This window comes from Barbus barbus (assembly GCF_936440315.1).
Source record: "Barbus barbus genome assembly, chromosome: 1".
NCBI lineage: Eukaryota > Metazoa > Chordata > Actinopteri > Cypriniformes > Cyprinidae > Barbus > Barbus barbus.
This window is the reverse complement of record NC_136729.1, coordinates 13,990,666-14,007,046: the sequence shown is the minus strand read 5'-3', so window position 1 is coordinate 14,007,046 and position 16,381 is coordinate 13,990,666. Positions and strand designations below refer to the sequence as shown.

The following is a 16,381-nucleotide window of genomic DNA, read 5'->3' as shown; positions in this document are numbered from 1 at the left end:
AAACAGTTGGGGGATGGGACAACACACACCGTAACACTCATACAGACATTGTTTATACACTTTATATTATTAATATATATGTAATGATTTCAGTGTGTGGACAGCGCCAGGTTGAATACAGTTATATGGGATGATACATTAATGCCATCTAAATACGTATCTTGTTTTGGACATACATTTGGCTGCTCAAGCTAAATTCATGTGAAATCACTGTTCATAAAGCCTCTATAGAAAGTCATGTTCATTTCTGTTCAGAGCAATGAAAAGACCTTGATTATAAAACAGAGACATTTGCAAAAATGCAAATCTGCGTGTGCACTGTTACCCGAGACTTGGTTATTAAATCCCTGTTTTAAGAAGTGAAGGATACCATGACCTGATTCACATACCAAATTCACACACCGAACAGCTGAACCAACGTCAGACTTGGTTCAAACTAGCATTTATTATGGGCATACAAAGAACTGAAGCAGTTTTTCTTTTGCAAATATACCCCAACTAATTAATAGCATTTCATAAGGGGTCATACTATAGTTTTTAATTATTACATTTTTACAAGGATCATAACCTCTAGTCTTATTTTCCCATACTCTGTGGCCCTTAGATATAAACTGTTTTTTTTTCTTCCTGTTGTGACTTTAAGAAGTATATGTGACATGAGCAAAAACTCTTGAGGTACACAATGGAAAATAAAATTAAATTCATCATAAAATTATGACTCCCAAGTTTTTTGACTAACTCTTTAAGAATCACAGCATTACACAATGGGTAACAATGCACAATGCACTTTTGTTTAAAGCTGCAGTCTGTAACTTTTTTTGGTTAAAAATGATCCAAAATCAATATTTGAGAAAGTACATAACCAGCCAGTGTTCAAAACTATCACCTTACTTTTTTGCTATTTTGTACTTCCGCCTACCTCAACCGTGACCTTCTCCACGTAATTGCGTATTACGTGACGTCACGAACGCGCATCACAGAACAGAGCAAGGCGAGCATTTGTGCTTATAAAACTTAAACTTTTTTATTTATTTTTGAAATGACCGATCGTTTCGCTAGATAAGACCCTTATTCATCGTCTGGTATCGTTTAAAGCCCTTTGAAGCTGCACTGAAACTGTCATTTGGACCTTGAACCGTTTGGGTCCCAATGAAGTCCATTATATGGAGAAATGTTTTCATCAAAAACCTTAATTTCTTTTCGACTGAAGAAAGAAAGACATGGACATCTTGGATGACATGGGGGTGAGTAAATTATCAGCAAAAGTTTTTTTAAAAGTGAACTAATCCTTTAAGGGTTTTACGGGTTAAAGCCCAAAGTGTCTGTATGGAGCAGTTTACTGCCTAATCGTTGAATACAGCTCTGTGTAATTATGGATGGATGGATGGATCTAACATAAAGATCTGAACATAAAGCTGAACAGATAAGAGGCTCAGCCAAGCGCACAGCCTTGGGTGTTCTTAGACCTGTATCAGGCACAGTTTTGATGGTGACTGTTTACTCCACTCGCCTGGCCATCGGTGATGTTTTTATGCATCACGTCTGCCATTTTTTTCCGCAGCTTTCGAAGGTTAGCCGCATCTATAAGCGGGCCTTCTAGGGGCGCCATATTCATCAAGTCTCGCCAGCTTGAGCCCTCCAGAATACAAACTGACAGTTACAAACGACACGCGTTACCCCACGCGCCACCTTCATTACCAACCGCCACTACCAACGGCTGCTGCTTTGAGCATATGTACACATTTACAGCAGTTTTACTGTTTTTTCACGAACTTTTCTTGTGAGTAATAACTTTAAGTGGCTTTAATTGAGAAAAGAAACCCCAATCCTGTATTCCAATTTCAAAAGACAGTATTATGGGAGAAACTTTACGGAAATGAGAAATCGCTATTTTTTCTGTATGAGCATTTAAGCTGTGAAATAAATGAGGCCTTACAGAGAATATGCCATCTGCTGCTCAACAGTCCCACGGAAAGCTTCTCTAAAATAATTACCACAATTAACCTCTCTGAAACACCTCTAAATCAACTTCTAATATAAAGAGTTCCTGATGACAGTCTGACTTGAGGTTAATTTACAGTTTTCCCATGGGTACTCTATTTACTCTATATTCTTTAGAAAATTTCATTTTTAAGTTAAATCGTTTTGAATTTTTACACATTTTCACACTGTCATTGTTTTAAAACACACCATTAACGTAACACACCATGGGAACATTTGGTTTACACACCAAAACATTAATTTATGTATCAGACAACCCAAGAGTAAACAATGGCAGATACATGTTTCAAATCACTCTTTGGGTTCTTGAATTAAAAATATTACAGAGCTATAATGTATGCTACAGACATCATAAGAAGTGCACTTACATTAATGATGGTAATATCTATCCAAATGTGTGATCAATAAATATATGACACTGCCATGAGGTTCTTGTGCCAATTCGTAAAGTAGAATTGTGAAAGACTTGAACAGTAATGCCACTTAGTGTTCACTACAGCCCGCATTCCTGACAAAATATTCTCAAAGTATGACTGACATGATACTGTAATTGACCTTTTCACACTGTGGTGAGTTACAGTAATTTAGCCTCTGTCACGGTAAGACCTCTGTTCATCATACAGTATGGCATACTGTAAAATAATGCCCTGGGATTATGTATTAAAATGAATGAATAAATATGCAAATTACAGGCTTTATGCATTTTACTTTAAAAGGTAAAATATTTATCAAAAGCTTACTAGTAATGAGAAAGCTAGACTGCGATTTTGTGAACTGAGTTAAAATGTTGTGGAATAATGTTTAAATAAACATTTTATATGCATTGTTTGGAGAGCTATATTAAAATTCACAACTTGCATGTAAAAACAGTACCAATTCCAATTTAAACAAAGGCGACTACAGGAAGTGAAGTTAAACCCCCTTTGGTGTTGTAGGACGTCAGAAGTTGGATTTACTATCAGATAATCATATCAGATCACGCGTGACTTTACTTTAAAGCTCACTGGGCACAAATTCACTTTGGATACTTAAACTTACCTGCCATTGCGCTCAGGCCACAGAGGCAGCAGGTGACAATAAACCAGTCATGGGCCTTCATGGCGATTCACCAAATGAAATCACAGTGTTATCTTCATAGAAAGGTAACGTGCGGGTCCATCCGTGTTTGTTCCAGCACACATGCACAGTTGGTGAGAAGTCAGACCGCTGACACTGAGCTCGGGTTACAGACACGCCTCACGCGGCCCTGCGCGCACACACTAAACATTACCTAACAACATAGTAGCCTATTTCATAGAAGAAAAATATCAAATATCTGTTTAAGAACTAAAACAGGGAATGACGATAATTATTCCCTCATATATATTAAAAAATGGTTCATGTTTCAAGTTTTTGAAATAAGTATGGCGCATATATTTAATAAAAAATACAATCAAACAGAAATACTTTGAAATGTTATTACAATTTAAAATAACTAAGCACCAAATCACCATATTAGAATGATTTCTGAAGGAAGCTGAAAATTCAGCTTTGCCACCACAGTAATAAATTACATTTTTAAAAATATATCACAATAGAAAAAACAGTTGTCTAAAATGCTAAAATACTGCACAGTAGCCTATTAGTGTTTATCAAATAAACACAGACTTTTGTCAAACATTATAAACGGTTATACTTGCGATATATATATATATCTGTACATTTTATTTCATAACTCCATTTTTTTTAACTTAATATTTTTTATTCATGCCATATTCTTTTTGTCAAAAATATTATCAAGACTCTACAACTTAACATTATTTTTGCAGCTGCATGTAATTTCTGAAAATGTAAATGCATTTATGCCACCTTTGATGCAGAATCTGTGTAATTACAGACTTTAAACATCTTTTTAGTATAATAACCACTTAAAATGCAGCTATTGTGCTGTTTGTGCAGAGTAAAGATGACATAAGGTAACAAATGGCCTGGATTCATGAATGGAGTCTGTTTTTCTAACACAAATCCCATTCCAGAGATTAAAAGAGCACATGCATGGTACATTTAAATGTAAATTTGATCCCATATGACATTTGCCTTTCAAAAAGCACCCACTGACACATTCAAAATCAAGAACATTTCAAACTATTTTCTGCATCCCACAAAAGAGGCAGAGTGCTCGTGTCGACCCACATTGAGCTCGTCACTGAGAGTCTTCCCCCAATGTGCTTTTTAAATAAGGCAAAGTGTTTTGATGTGTTTGAATCCACGCCAGCATATTTATACAGTTCTGGGGTGCTTTTGGCTCAAGAGGAGTAGTATTAATGTGCTGTACTTTTATGTAATTCATCAGAGCTGTTAAAATGAATTATGCAGCTTTATCCCACCAATTAGATTAAAGGATGAGATTTATTCTGCTGCTCTAGAGTGTTGACACTTTGATGGGCCTTTTGAAATCAGAGGTCAGGCGATTGCGGAAGTTTTTTCTACACAGTTAGCAGGATAAAAGACTGAAATCGTTCTCTAGCGAAGCCTGCTTTTGTGTGGGAGCAAAGCTAAAGACACTTGGAACACAAGCCACCTGTCTCCCGTTCATCCTCACTTGAGCACTCCTGTCGAGCCGTGCTGTACTTAAGTAATGGGGCTGGCCCACTACAATCACTGTTTGGTCCTCTGCCAATTTAATCTTTATAGAAGTCAACTTAACAACCCATAACTAATGCGGACTCGACTGTAAAATTCTATTGAGATGGTAAACTCTGGCACTTACCTGAGCGCCAATTAAAATGCTTTCCTTTAAATAAGGGCATTGAATGATACATGTGAATGGCTTTTGTCACAGGCTTACCAGCAGAAAATAAAACAAATCACACTTTGGTTTTACAATCATACAAATATATTAGTTTTATTCAATAATGTTCAATAATATGTCTCCCATAGACGTATAGAAATAGATATAGATTCTATTGCAAATGCAGGGCTGAGAGTGTATGCAGAATAGAGTATTAAGAGTAACAGTGAGTTAATAAATACTTAACAGGAATCATCCTCCTCAACATTTTTTTTCATTTTAATTTTTAATGTGCCCAGTAAATATTGGTTCATGCATGACTGTATTGGGTTGTTCCTTCCAACGTTGCAAAACACCACAGGTGTGCCATTTCTGTCCAAGTTGTCCAGTTTTATGTCTTTTTGTCCTGTGACATGTGGAAGCCAAAGTTTGAGCGCTTCTGTTGAGACTGTCCTGGTGGTTACTGGTTTCTGTAGCTATAAAAATTAAAAATAGTGTCATCATGGCTTTGACTGGAAGACCTTTGCTTTGTCTTGGATTGGAAGACAAGAAAAAAGTAATATGGTTTAGTTTCCTTTCTTTTGGAAGTCTCAATTACAATAACTTAGATGATCCATGCAGAATTTACAAAAATTATGGGATTCCTCCGATATAAAGCAGACTCTCATTGTCCATAAGCAATTCACCCATTGATATAAGAGGTGGGCGTTTTAGTATGCACACAGTTTAGTGTGTACATTTTGTGTGTTACGTCAACAGCGACAAACCAGCAGTCAGTTTTGCTGCAGTAAATTCCAACCAGTGCCCATTGAGGATAAAAGATCATGACCTCTGTCGTCTGGTAGAGCAGGGATCAGTGTTCATGACGCAGGCCAAGAGTTCTGGCCTATCGCTCTTGGTCACTAGTTGTGTTTTTGATCTTCCCAAAGTAAGCTAAACTATGACTGTTTGCCCCACAAAGTTAAATGGCAACTCATATCCACACTTTTGTTTCACCATTTTATACCAAAAAAGCAAATGAATGAACAACAACACATATATGATCTTTTTCTAAGGGACACAAACACTGAAGCCACAAACATTTTAGACAGTAAAAACAGTTACATTGGTTGTTTAAAAGTGTCACGTGATTATGACCACAAACATCTGAAGAGATGGAACAAAGAGAGACTCACTTCTATTTAAACTGTAGCCATTCAATTTTAGGAGAAAAAAAAGTTATGTCTTATATCCTGTGAGATGGGGATGCCAAAGTTTGAGTGTTTCTGTTGAGTTTTACAGTTTAGTTTAGACTGTAAAACTGGTTAAAAATAAAGTGAAAATTAGTTTATGTTTCATATGATAAAAGTGTCATATCTGAAGAGACAGAACAAGGTGGGACTGGAGTCACTTCTATTTAAACTTTGACCATTCACCAATAAAAAATATGATTATTATGGAAATATTTACTATCCAATTGAAAATAATAACTAATGATACAAATTCTATTTTAAAAAATTATGCCTTCATTCTGTGAGATTGGGAAGCCAAAGTTTGAGTTCTATTGAGTTTTACAGTAAAGATTATTCAAATTGGTTCATGCCACATGAATAAGGAGTGACCGGAGTCATTTCTATTCAAAAACTTTTATAAATTACATTTTTATCATTATCATTTTATTCAAATATTTAATATTCAATTTAAAATAGTAAAACAAGTAAATACGCTAATAACACTAAGTTTATTTAAAAACAAACAAACAAAACAAAAACTGCATTTGTGACTGCATTTCAGATCAATTCACATAAAATTGACCCAGAGGAGACACATTCTCCACAAACACCATCTCTATACAGCCACATAAACAGCAGTTAAACTCTAAACTAAAGGTTACCTCCTAGGGACCATGGGAGAACACAGTGATTATCCTAAAGCTGGGATGGAGCTGAGGAACTCAGATTTTTAAAGGTCACCCTCTCAACACACATCTGCTGAGAGACTAATCCCCCACTGCTGTGTATGCAATGCAGATGTGGTGCGAGTCTGTGCATTTAAAATGCAGCAGAGTTTCTCTCTCTCTCGTGGTCACACACATACAGAAGCAATGACATTCAGCTGAGGGGAAGCGTGGTACATTTGCACAGTGCTGTTGTGAGGGCTAAGAGATGTATCTTGAGACGAGTCTTTGGTCGAAAAATGGGAGGAGGGTTGAGTTTTTGTCTTTTCTGCTGCATTGCAGATACCGGATTGGGGCTACTTCTCAAAGTCACACACACATGAACACACACACACACACAGAAAGCAATTACAGACACTGACGATGAGTAAATACAAGGTCTCTGCGACTTAACAATTCTCTTATGTAAAATAATCACACCACTGATCTTACAGTGATTGACCCTTCAGAATCCACCTAATACAAGCAGGAAATTACATTAAACAAGTATGTACTTTTAATGTCTGGAAAAAAAAGGGTGTTGTTTACTTGCACTGCTGGTGCTAATGCTGATGAGCTAAAGTCTGATTGTCTTTTAAAAGCCCAGACAGCAACATATCATAACATAAAATATGTATATATGACACAAAGCATGACAAACCACTTCACTCTGAAAAACAAAACAAACCAATACACAATTTTTAAAATGTGCTGCATTATAGACTGTATGGAAGCCCATTTCCACCATTGAATAAAACATAGAAAAGGTTAATTGTGTTTTTTTTCCCTTGCAATTTTGACTTTTTTGATATCTCGCAATCCTGAGAAAAGGAATTGTGAAATGTAAACTCGCAATTGCAAGAAAAAAGTCAGATAAAAAGTTGCAATTACCTTATTTAATTTTATTCAATGTTGAAAAAAATATATATTTTGTAAGACTGTTTCTAGAAAGTCTGATTTTAAAACACACCACTACCAGCAAACAATGCAAACTTAGATAAAAAATGTAGACTGACACACACATGCAAAAACAATGCATATGACAGTGTAGTGACTATCCAGTAAATTTACATTGGTTGGTATAGTGATGATGTAAGTGTGATGTAAGAGAATTATCAACAATCGAGTCACTGTCATTGTGGAAGGAGGATGGAAACTGGGAATTTGGCATCAGCTCACGTTTATCGTGACATTACACCACAGTGCTCAACTCATGAGGCATGTGAGAGAACATAAGCAGCATTTTATGCATATACTGTAGTGTGTCAAAAAATGCTAACTCACTCAATATTCAAAACAAAGTGAATGTCACATGGTTTACTATAAGAGGACAGAGTGAGTGAAAATAATTCTAAACAAAGCTCCAAACAAATGTCTGATTTCAAACCACATGGTTTTAAGGTTTGTTTAGGTTTTTGCTACTCGGACTAAAACTAATAAACAACAACAAAAACAACAGAACAAAGCAGATTTTTGCTGCTTGTCTGAACAAAACCAATAAGGCTGTATCGTTTAATCAATTTGAAATAAACCAGAGGGAAAAGTAACATCTGCTTTTAAAGCACTTATGGACAATGTGTCAACATGGAACATGGATGACACACTTTTATTGGAGGTGGGGTGTGGGGGGCCTCACAGTGTTGATGTTACATTCAGTTATTTAGTTAAGCACTAATACTGATGAGCAGTGCATACTATCTTTTGCAGAAAGCTTTCTAATTGCACATAGTTAATATTACTGCTTTAGTAATACATTAATAATACTGCTTTAGTAAAACAAACACTGTAAGTTGCCAGCCAATATAGAGATATAGATATAAAGATCAGTCTGTTAATTGTCTGTTAAAAGCTGATTATAATTGCACAGACTAACCCTATCCCATAACTCAACATAACAACATTATTTAATGTCTTCATGACCTTGCGCCCCAAATACTCATCAGCTGACTATATGATTCTAGAGAGAGATCAGTAAGTATGCAAATTACGATAAACGAATAGATTCACCAGGGCAATGCAATGAGAGACATATGCATGAGTGATAATGGCCAACACAAACACTGACCAGGACATTTAAAGAAAAAAGTAACATAAAAATAAGATGCACAAAAATGTCAATGTAGCAAATTTAAAAAACACAAGGTCATCTCTATCTACGTATACACGTACAGTGTTTTAATGGCTTGGTTCTTCTGAAAAGCATTAGCCCTTAGCTTTCATCTCCTGGCCTCTGTGTTTATGGCTGAAAAATAGCAGTGAAATTGAGAGAGAAGTACTTAGCCGTGCACCGAGAGTGGTTTCATTAAAATAATTGTTAAACCACCCGATCTGTCCTTTATGTGCATGCCAAATATATCAAAGCAAACAAAGTGACCAATTTTCTTTTCTCTAACATTATGTTGTACGCACATTCACAATCATCTCAAACTGACCCAAATCAAACCATTATGATGTTATTATAAGTTATTATAATTATAAGTTATGTTTGTGTCATAATTTATATAATTACAAGTTTGTTTGTGTCAATTAGACATATTTGAAGTAATGAGCAGTGGTAATATCTCCTTTTAATACTGGATTAGAAAGCCCTTTTTATTGAGTCAGTAAGTTAGCACAAGTCCTTCCATGACATTTAGAAGTTTGAAAGGCTAGAAGTGAGACATTTTAAAGTAACTATCAATTTCATGGTCTAATTGTGATTAAACTGAATAAACCATGGGAAGCTAAACAAAGCATAGTTGTGGCTTCATACGACATTGCCTTTATCATTTATTTAACCTTTGCCGTCTAGCCTGCTGAATTTAGTTTCAGCGTTGCTGAAAAGTTTCCAGTTGCTAATTCAGAAGTCTTTTGTCTTATGACGCCTCTGTTCACTTTTTCTTGTCTGTGATTACAGCATTATGGACCTGCAAAACTTTACGTAAATAGCCCTTTGGATAATATAGAAGCTCAAACTTAAATGATGTGGACAATACAAGACTTAAGGAAAGCTAGAGTCTGAGATGAGCATTGCTGCTTGCAAAACAAATGATAGTTTATGAAGAAAATCAAGATGTAGTCTTATTGATGTGTACCCAGAAGCTATGAGATGCAGAGCATTTTGATTCAACCCCTCTGAAAAACAATCTGCTCGGGACATTAACCACAAACACCAACTTCTGTAATGGGGGATTGTGAATTACCTGCGGGTGCTGTTGTGATTTGCAGTAAGGAAATTGTAATCTGGGAAAGATTGACATCCTGATCCAAATGTGGAAGAATTTAGTGAATATTCCAAAAGTCTAAAATTTCTTTAGCTATTTCCACTTTGGTCTTAATAACTTTGTTTCTCCTAATAATGCATTGCTGCAGGGGACTGAATCTATAATTATCACAGATATAAACACCAGGTGCACGGTATGAGAAATGACTCAGCACGAGAAAAGTTAGATTTTTTGCACTTTCTTTAAGCTTTGCACTTGATATCACAGTGAAGATATTACCAGCAAGGGAATGTATGCTGATATAACTAATACTGGAACCAAAAACGCATTAGACTAAAAATCAAAAGCTAGCTAAAATACTCCCTATAAGGGACCCTAATAATTATGTATTCAAATAGGGAACATTTTCTACTTCCAAAATGATATTATATATATTATATACACTAACATTTAAAAGTTTGTGGTCAGTAAGATATATATAAATTTAAAGAAATTAATACAGCAAGGATGCATTAAATTAATCAAAAGTGAAATAAAGACTATTACAAAAAAACAAACAAACTATTCTTTAGAATTTTCCATTAATCAAAGATTTCTGAAACAATGTAGCATGATATCAAGCAACAAAATATTAAGCAGCACTGTATATTTAATCAAATAAATGTATTGGTGAGCGTAAGAGACTTCTTTGAAAAACATTTAAAAAATTCTTACCAAAACCAAAACTTTTGAACGGTAGTGTATTATTAAATCATATTTCCAAAATGTAGGTGATATGCATGAAAACACTATCAGAAATATTAATGCAAAGGCAGAAGTGCGACGTGTCATCAGGTTCCTAATAGCACTTAAATGTTCATTTACGTACTGATATTCTCAACACCTCTGAAGGTGAGAAGTTACATGGTATGTTAGGACTCTCTGTGCAAGGGTTCCCAAAATGATTCCCTTTGAGCTCCTCCGGGTCCAGTTCCCCAATTTTATCAGAAGAAAATGAAGCACAACTGGACCTTTTCAGCACTTGTGTCGTTTCATTTGGCTGGGTGAAGTGCCTTTGCTCTCAGGCAAATGCAATAGAATACAATTGAATAAAGGGACATGAACTTTGGGAAACTTGCAGCCTCAGTAGTCAGCATATCTACTTTGAAAAACTCTACTCTAAAGCAGCACACATGCTAAAAAGAGAGGAGAAAGAGTGCAGCTGTACCGATAATGCTCTCTGGGCATATTGCAATGAGAAAAACATCGACTTATCATAACAAAAAAAACAATAATGCCGCCCTACTGCCTCTGTTATGAGTCATCTTACAAATGATATTGTATTAGTGTTCACTGCACACACACACACACAATCACACGTCCAGCCTCCGCAGACTCATCAGCGCAGGAGCCGATAAGGTCAAATGATTCTAAAAATCCTCATCCTAAGAGGAGGGGAAGTTTTATTTATTTAGTTATTTGGTGTCTGTGTGTGTGTGTGTGTGGTGGCATCCTTAATGGTCCCTGGGAGAGTGTGCGGGGCTTTTCCTGTGTTGTGAAGTGGAAAATGGCCTCTGTGTCTCAAGCTAATCAAAGTGCAGAAGAGGTAGAGAAGGGAGAGGAGATTACAAACAAGGCTTAGAGATGACGGGGGATCTCTGTTGAAAAGAAAACAGATTTCGAGGAATCTATGAATGCTTGAACAAAGGAAACGGAGGGTTTAAATGTTAAGCACAAATTGCTTCACAAGAGGAAGTGTTTCTTCTTGAAATACTAAAAAAGGAGAGGAAGACAAAGATCATTTCTTTTAGGAGTTGCTGTTCTCACAAAAGCGGTGCCGTCACATTCTGTCCCCAGACCAGTGCAGTTATTATTGCTCGGTATTCCCTTGATTAAGGAGCAGGAGAGACCAAAAGGAAGTGCGGTGGGCATTAGACCTGTCGGCAAGGGTCTTTTGAGCCCTGATTCATTGTTGGAAATGTCAAAGTTTTGAGGGTCGGTGGAGGGACTACAAACATTGTTTGTACCAAACCTCCTGTGCCACTGTTGGCGTTCATGGCATGACCTGCAAACAAAATGTTTTTCTTTACTGCCGCTAGGAGGCTGTGGGAGCGGGAAGCACTTGGTCTTTCTTGCTGTTTTTATGGACGGGGGAGTCTGATGTTTTGGCCGTTTTCCTAGGCGGGCTTTGCTGAGCAACTTCATGTAGCGATGGTTCCCTGTACATGGCAACTAGAGAGACAGGAGAAAAAGAAAGATGCTTAAAGACACAGTTCACCCCCAAAAAGACAATTCTGTCACATTTACTCACCCTCGTTCAAAACGTACCAGGTTATGTATGTAACCCAGGTTCCCTGAAGGGAACGAGAGCTGCGTCCGAAAACGCTATGGGAACGCCTTCAGCGTGACCACGCTCTGAATATCACCTGTAATCAGTCAAAAATAGAAGGGCGAGGCGTCACGCGCGGGGTGACGTCATGACCAGGAAGTATATAAGCACGTGCGGCGGAGCCGGCGTCAGCTTCAAGTCATGAAGCAAGCGCTGGCATGGATGCCGGAAGTGTGGCTACGAGACACAGCTCTCGTTCCCTTCAGGGAACCTGGGTTACATACGTAACCTGGTATGTTCCCTTCCAGGAACTTCGTACCTCCTCGGAGGAAGAAAGACGAAGCGTTGAGCCCTCGTCTCGGGGGTATGGAAAACCAAAGTGCTCATAAACGCCTGCTCGGGCGTCTGGATTTTGGGAGACATAACAATTGAATAGGAAAATAAATTATATATATTATCTTATGAAATATTATATATTGTTATGAACATCTGGCCAATTATTACTTCCATTATGACAATTCTTTTTTCAACATGCTGTCCCAACAGCAACACATTAATATGCAAATTAGATACAGTATAGATACACTGTGTTTAATGGGAAAACCAGTTTATGAAAATTTTTACACACATACTGCATAAAACAAAATGGTATATCAAGTCATTTTGTTATATATTTTATAACATATTTGAGAATCATCCTAAAAAGTTTAGAAGAAAAAAATCCTGAAATCTAAAAATGTATTGTTGATTTAAAAAAAAAAATCCCATTGTTTTTGCCTTTTTGATGTCTATTCATGCCATTTTATTTTTAGGAAAACTTAGTCCTAGTGTTCTCTACAGAGGACATAGAAAAAAATATGAATAAAATATATTTTTTCAAAAATGTTAATTTTCCATATATTTATAATGCTCTAAACAATGTAATGGCATGAAAAAAAATTTAATTCACAAAGCTTTTGTTCGGGGGTCTCAGGAGGATATAGCGGACACATGACAGAATTGGGCAATGAAGTCAGCACACGCTTTTGACGTGCCATTTTGAGAACACTACAGAAAGAGCACGTTGTTTTCGCCTGTGTGGATACTTCAAAAGACGTTTGCGCTGCCTGTTTGGTTTACCTGTTTACACGTTCAGAACGTGCGTTTTGTCCGACTCCAAACGCATGTATTCGACGCCCATTTCCTGTTATGATAAATGCACGTTTTTGGTGACTCCAAAGCGCACGTCAAGAACGCGCGTTTTATAAGAAATCACAAGTCGAGGACGTGCGTTCTCCATAATGGTTCATGGCAAACGCGTGTCCAGTACGCGCGGTTTGCTGTCAAGTCGCACGCTTTTGACGTGTCAGTGTGCAATCAGACGCCCGAGCAGGCGTTTATGAGCACTTTGGCTTTCCATACCTCCTCGGAGGAAGACAAGTGGGACGTCGAGCCCTCTCTCTGCGGGAAGAAACGCGGCTTCCGAACACAGAGAGCGGACGCGTACAGATTGTGTGTGTGTGTCCACTCGTGATGTAGCGAGGGCAGGGACTAACACACAACCTGAAACACGATCTGGGATCGCTCCCATCGTCTTGGCCTTAGATTTAGGCTTCTTTTAGGACAGACAACACTAAATAAGACTCACAAGACAAAAATCGGACTGACAACACACAGAGCGCTTGATGAATGGCAAAAATCTGACGCCGGCTCTGCCGCACGTGCTTATATACTTCCTGGTCGTGACGTCACCCCGCCCGTGATGCCTCGCCCTTCTATTATTGACTGATTACAGGTGATATTCAGAGCGTGGTCACGCTGAAGGTGTTCCCATAGCGTTTTCGGACGCAGCTCGAAGTTCCTGGAAGGGAACCTGAGTTTCTTCTGCAGAATGCAAAACAAGAAATTTTGATAATATCTCTGCGTTCTTTTGTCCATACAATCAAGGCAAGTTTTTTTTACCATTTTGTCAAAAACAACACTGGTCCCCATTGACTTTCATTGTATGGACAAAAATGTTGAAACGTCTTAAATAATATATTCATATTCCACAGAAGAAAGAAAGTCATACAGGTTTGGCACAACATGATCAATGATGATAGAACCTTAATTTTTGGGTCAGTGAGATTTTTATGATATACATTTATATTTTTATTTAAAAAGGATTCATTACATTAATCAAAAGTAACAGTAATGACAATTATATAATGTTACAAAAGATTAAAATTTCATATATATATGCTAAACTTTCTATTCATCAAAGAATCTTCAGGATTCTTTGATTAGAAAGTTTAAAATGATATGTAAATTAAATGTATCATGGTTTCCACAAATATATTAAATATAAATTGTTCAACATAATAAATAAGATTTTTTTTCTTATTTTCTTAAACACCACATTAGCGTACTAGAGTGATTTATGTATAATTGTTTGACACTGAAGATTTGCTTCAGCTTTGCCATCACAGGAATAAATTACTTTTTAAAATATATTAAAATAGAAAATAGTTCAAATTGTAATAATATTTCACAATATCACAGTTTTACTGTATTTAAATAAAATATAATATATATGCAGCTTTCGTGTGCATAAGATACTTCTTTCAAAAATATAAAAAATATATTTAAAAATGATCATTTTAAAAATCGTAAAAAAAAAAAAAAAAAATCTCACAGACCTCTAACTTTTGCATTGTACTGTCCATATACGACAAATTCATTTTTATTATTATGAATAAAAACATACCCTCTATAAGCTTGGGTAGGAAGTGGGCTGCTCCTTTAGTCTTTTTGACCCGATTTCCTTTCATGACCTGTCCGTCCCGGTTAATGCCAATGTACCAGGCCCGACCCGACTGCGTTTGACGGTACAAGATCGAGGAGTATGTGACATAATAGTTCTCAAACACACACTCCTTAAACTTGCACTCCGGCGTGAAATGTTCCTGTAACAGAGATACACACATATACCCAGACAATGAGTTAACCAAAATAACAGACTGCAGTCGCTGACTATTTCTGTATGTATAGGCCTATATGTAGCCTGTACATTGAGTTCAGCTGGAATGGGAGGAAAATGGGCTTCACATTGCAATTTCAGGAGTAGTGTACTGAGGAACAGTAAATGAGGAAAGCGAAATCCCATTACACTACACTTTCTTATTACATCTTATGAAACACGTGTGTTCTGTTCAGGTGAACATAAGTGTCGCAGTGTAATCTCTGCCACAATCCCAAACACAGCCCAACTCCCTGCTGGAGATAGCAGCCTGTCAGTAAGCAAACATCTCTCTTTTATTTTTTCTCTCTCTCTCCTCCCATCCCATATGTCTCTCTCTCTTTCTACCACCCTGTCATTTCGTAACCTTGTCAGGGAACAAACCAATTTCCAGGATTGATTGGGATCCTTGGTGTGACTGGTGAGCAGAGCAGCTGAATAAGGGGTTTACTCATCTTCCTCTCTCTCTTGCTCTAATGTGTTTGTTTTGAAACACTCCCCTCTGTCACCAAAGAAAAATGAAGCCTTCTGCATAAAACGGATTCATAATTTACCTGGTTTAATTTCATATCTGTAATTAAACTGTGGCCATTTGGGCATTTTATCTTCCTAATGCATTTGATAATCTTGCTCCTGTCTTAAAAGTGTGCTATTAAAGATAAGCATGTCATGAATAATAATAATAATAATGATAAAAATAATAACAAAACATTAAATATTCAAAGTTATTTAAAACTATAAATAAATGCATTAATATAATAATGAATAATATTTATTTTTGCATTCGTGGGAAAAAAAAAATATTAGTGGTCACATTTTTCGGTGTCTGTGAACACCTTAAAAAGAACTCAGTTAAAATGAAGTCTTCTTCATAAAAAAGATTCATTTTCACAATTTATCTGGTTTAATTGCATCTCAGATTAAATCACTGTCATTTACGCTTTTGATCTTCCTGATGCTTTTGATATTTTCTCCTGTCTTTAAGCACGCTATGAAATAAAGCATTTCATCAATAATAATAATAATAATAATAATAATACTAATTATAATAATAATTTGTATCATCATCATCATCGTTAATTATAATTATTATTTAAATATTAATATAATACAGGACGTATTTTAAATTCTAACCTAAAATAATGAATAAAATTAATTAATATAATACATTTAATTATGAATAATGAAATGTAATTGCATTTATAGG

The 16,381-nt window shown here is 36.3% G+C and overlaps 1 protein-coding gene across 1 annotated transcript in view; it reads right to left on the bottom strand.

Moving 5' to 3' along the window:
• Window positions 1–11,963: 11,963 nt before the first annotated feature.
• The window catches only part of LOC306874463 (fibroblast growth factor 11-like), a gene marked incomplete at both ends in the record, with an annotated part of 77,924 nt that continues 73,506 nt past the window's right edge, over window positions 11,964–16,381 (bottom strand). The window contains 2 exons of the mRNA XM_079424528.1: window positions 11,964–12,100; window positions 14,923–15,121. Of these exons, the coding sequence (XP_079280654.1) occupies window positions 11,964–12,100; window positions 14,923–15,121 (336 nt within the window). The remainder of the gene's footprint in view (window positions 12,101–14,922; window positions 15,122–16,381) is intronic.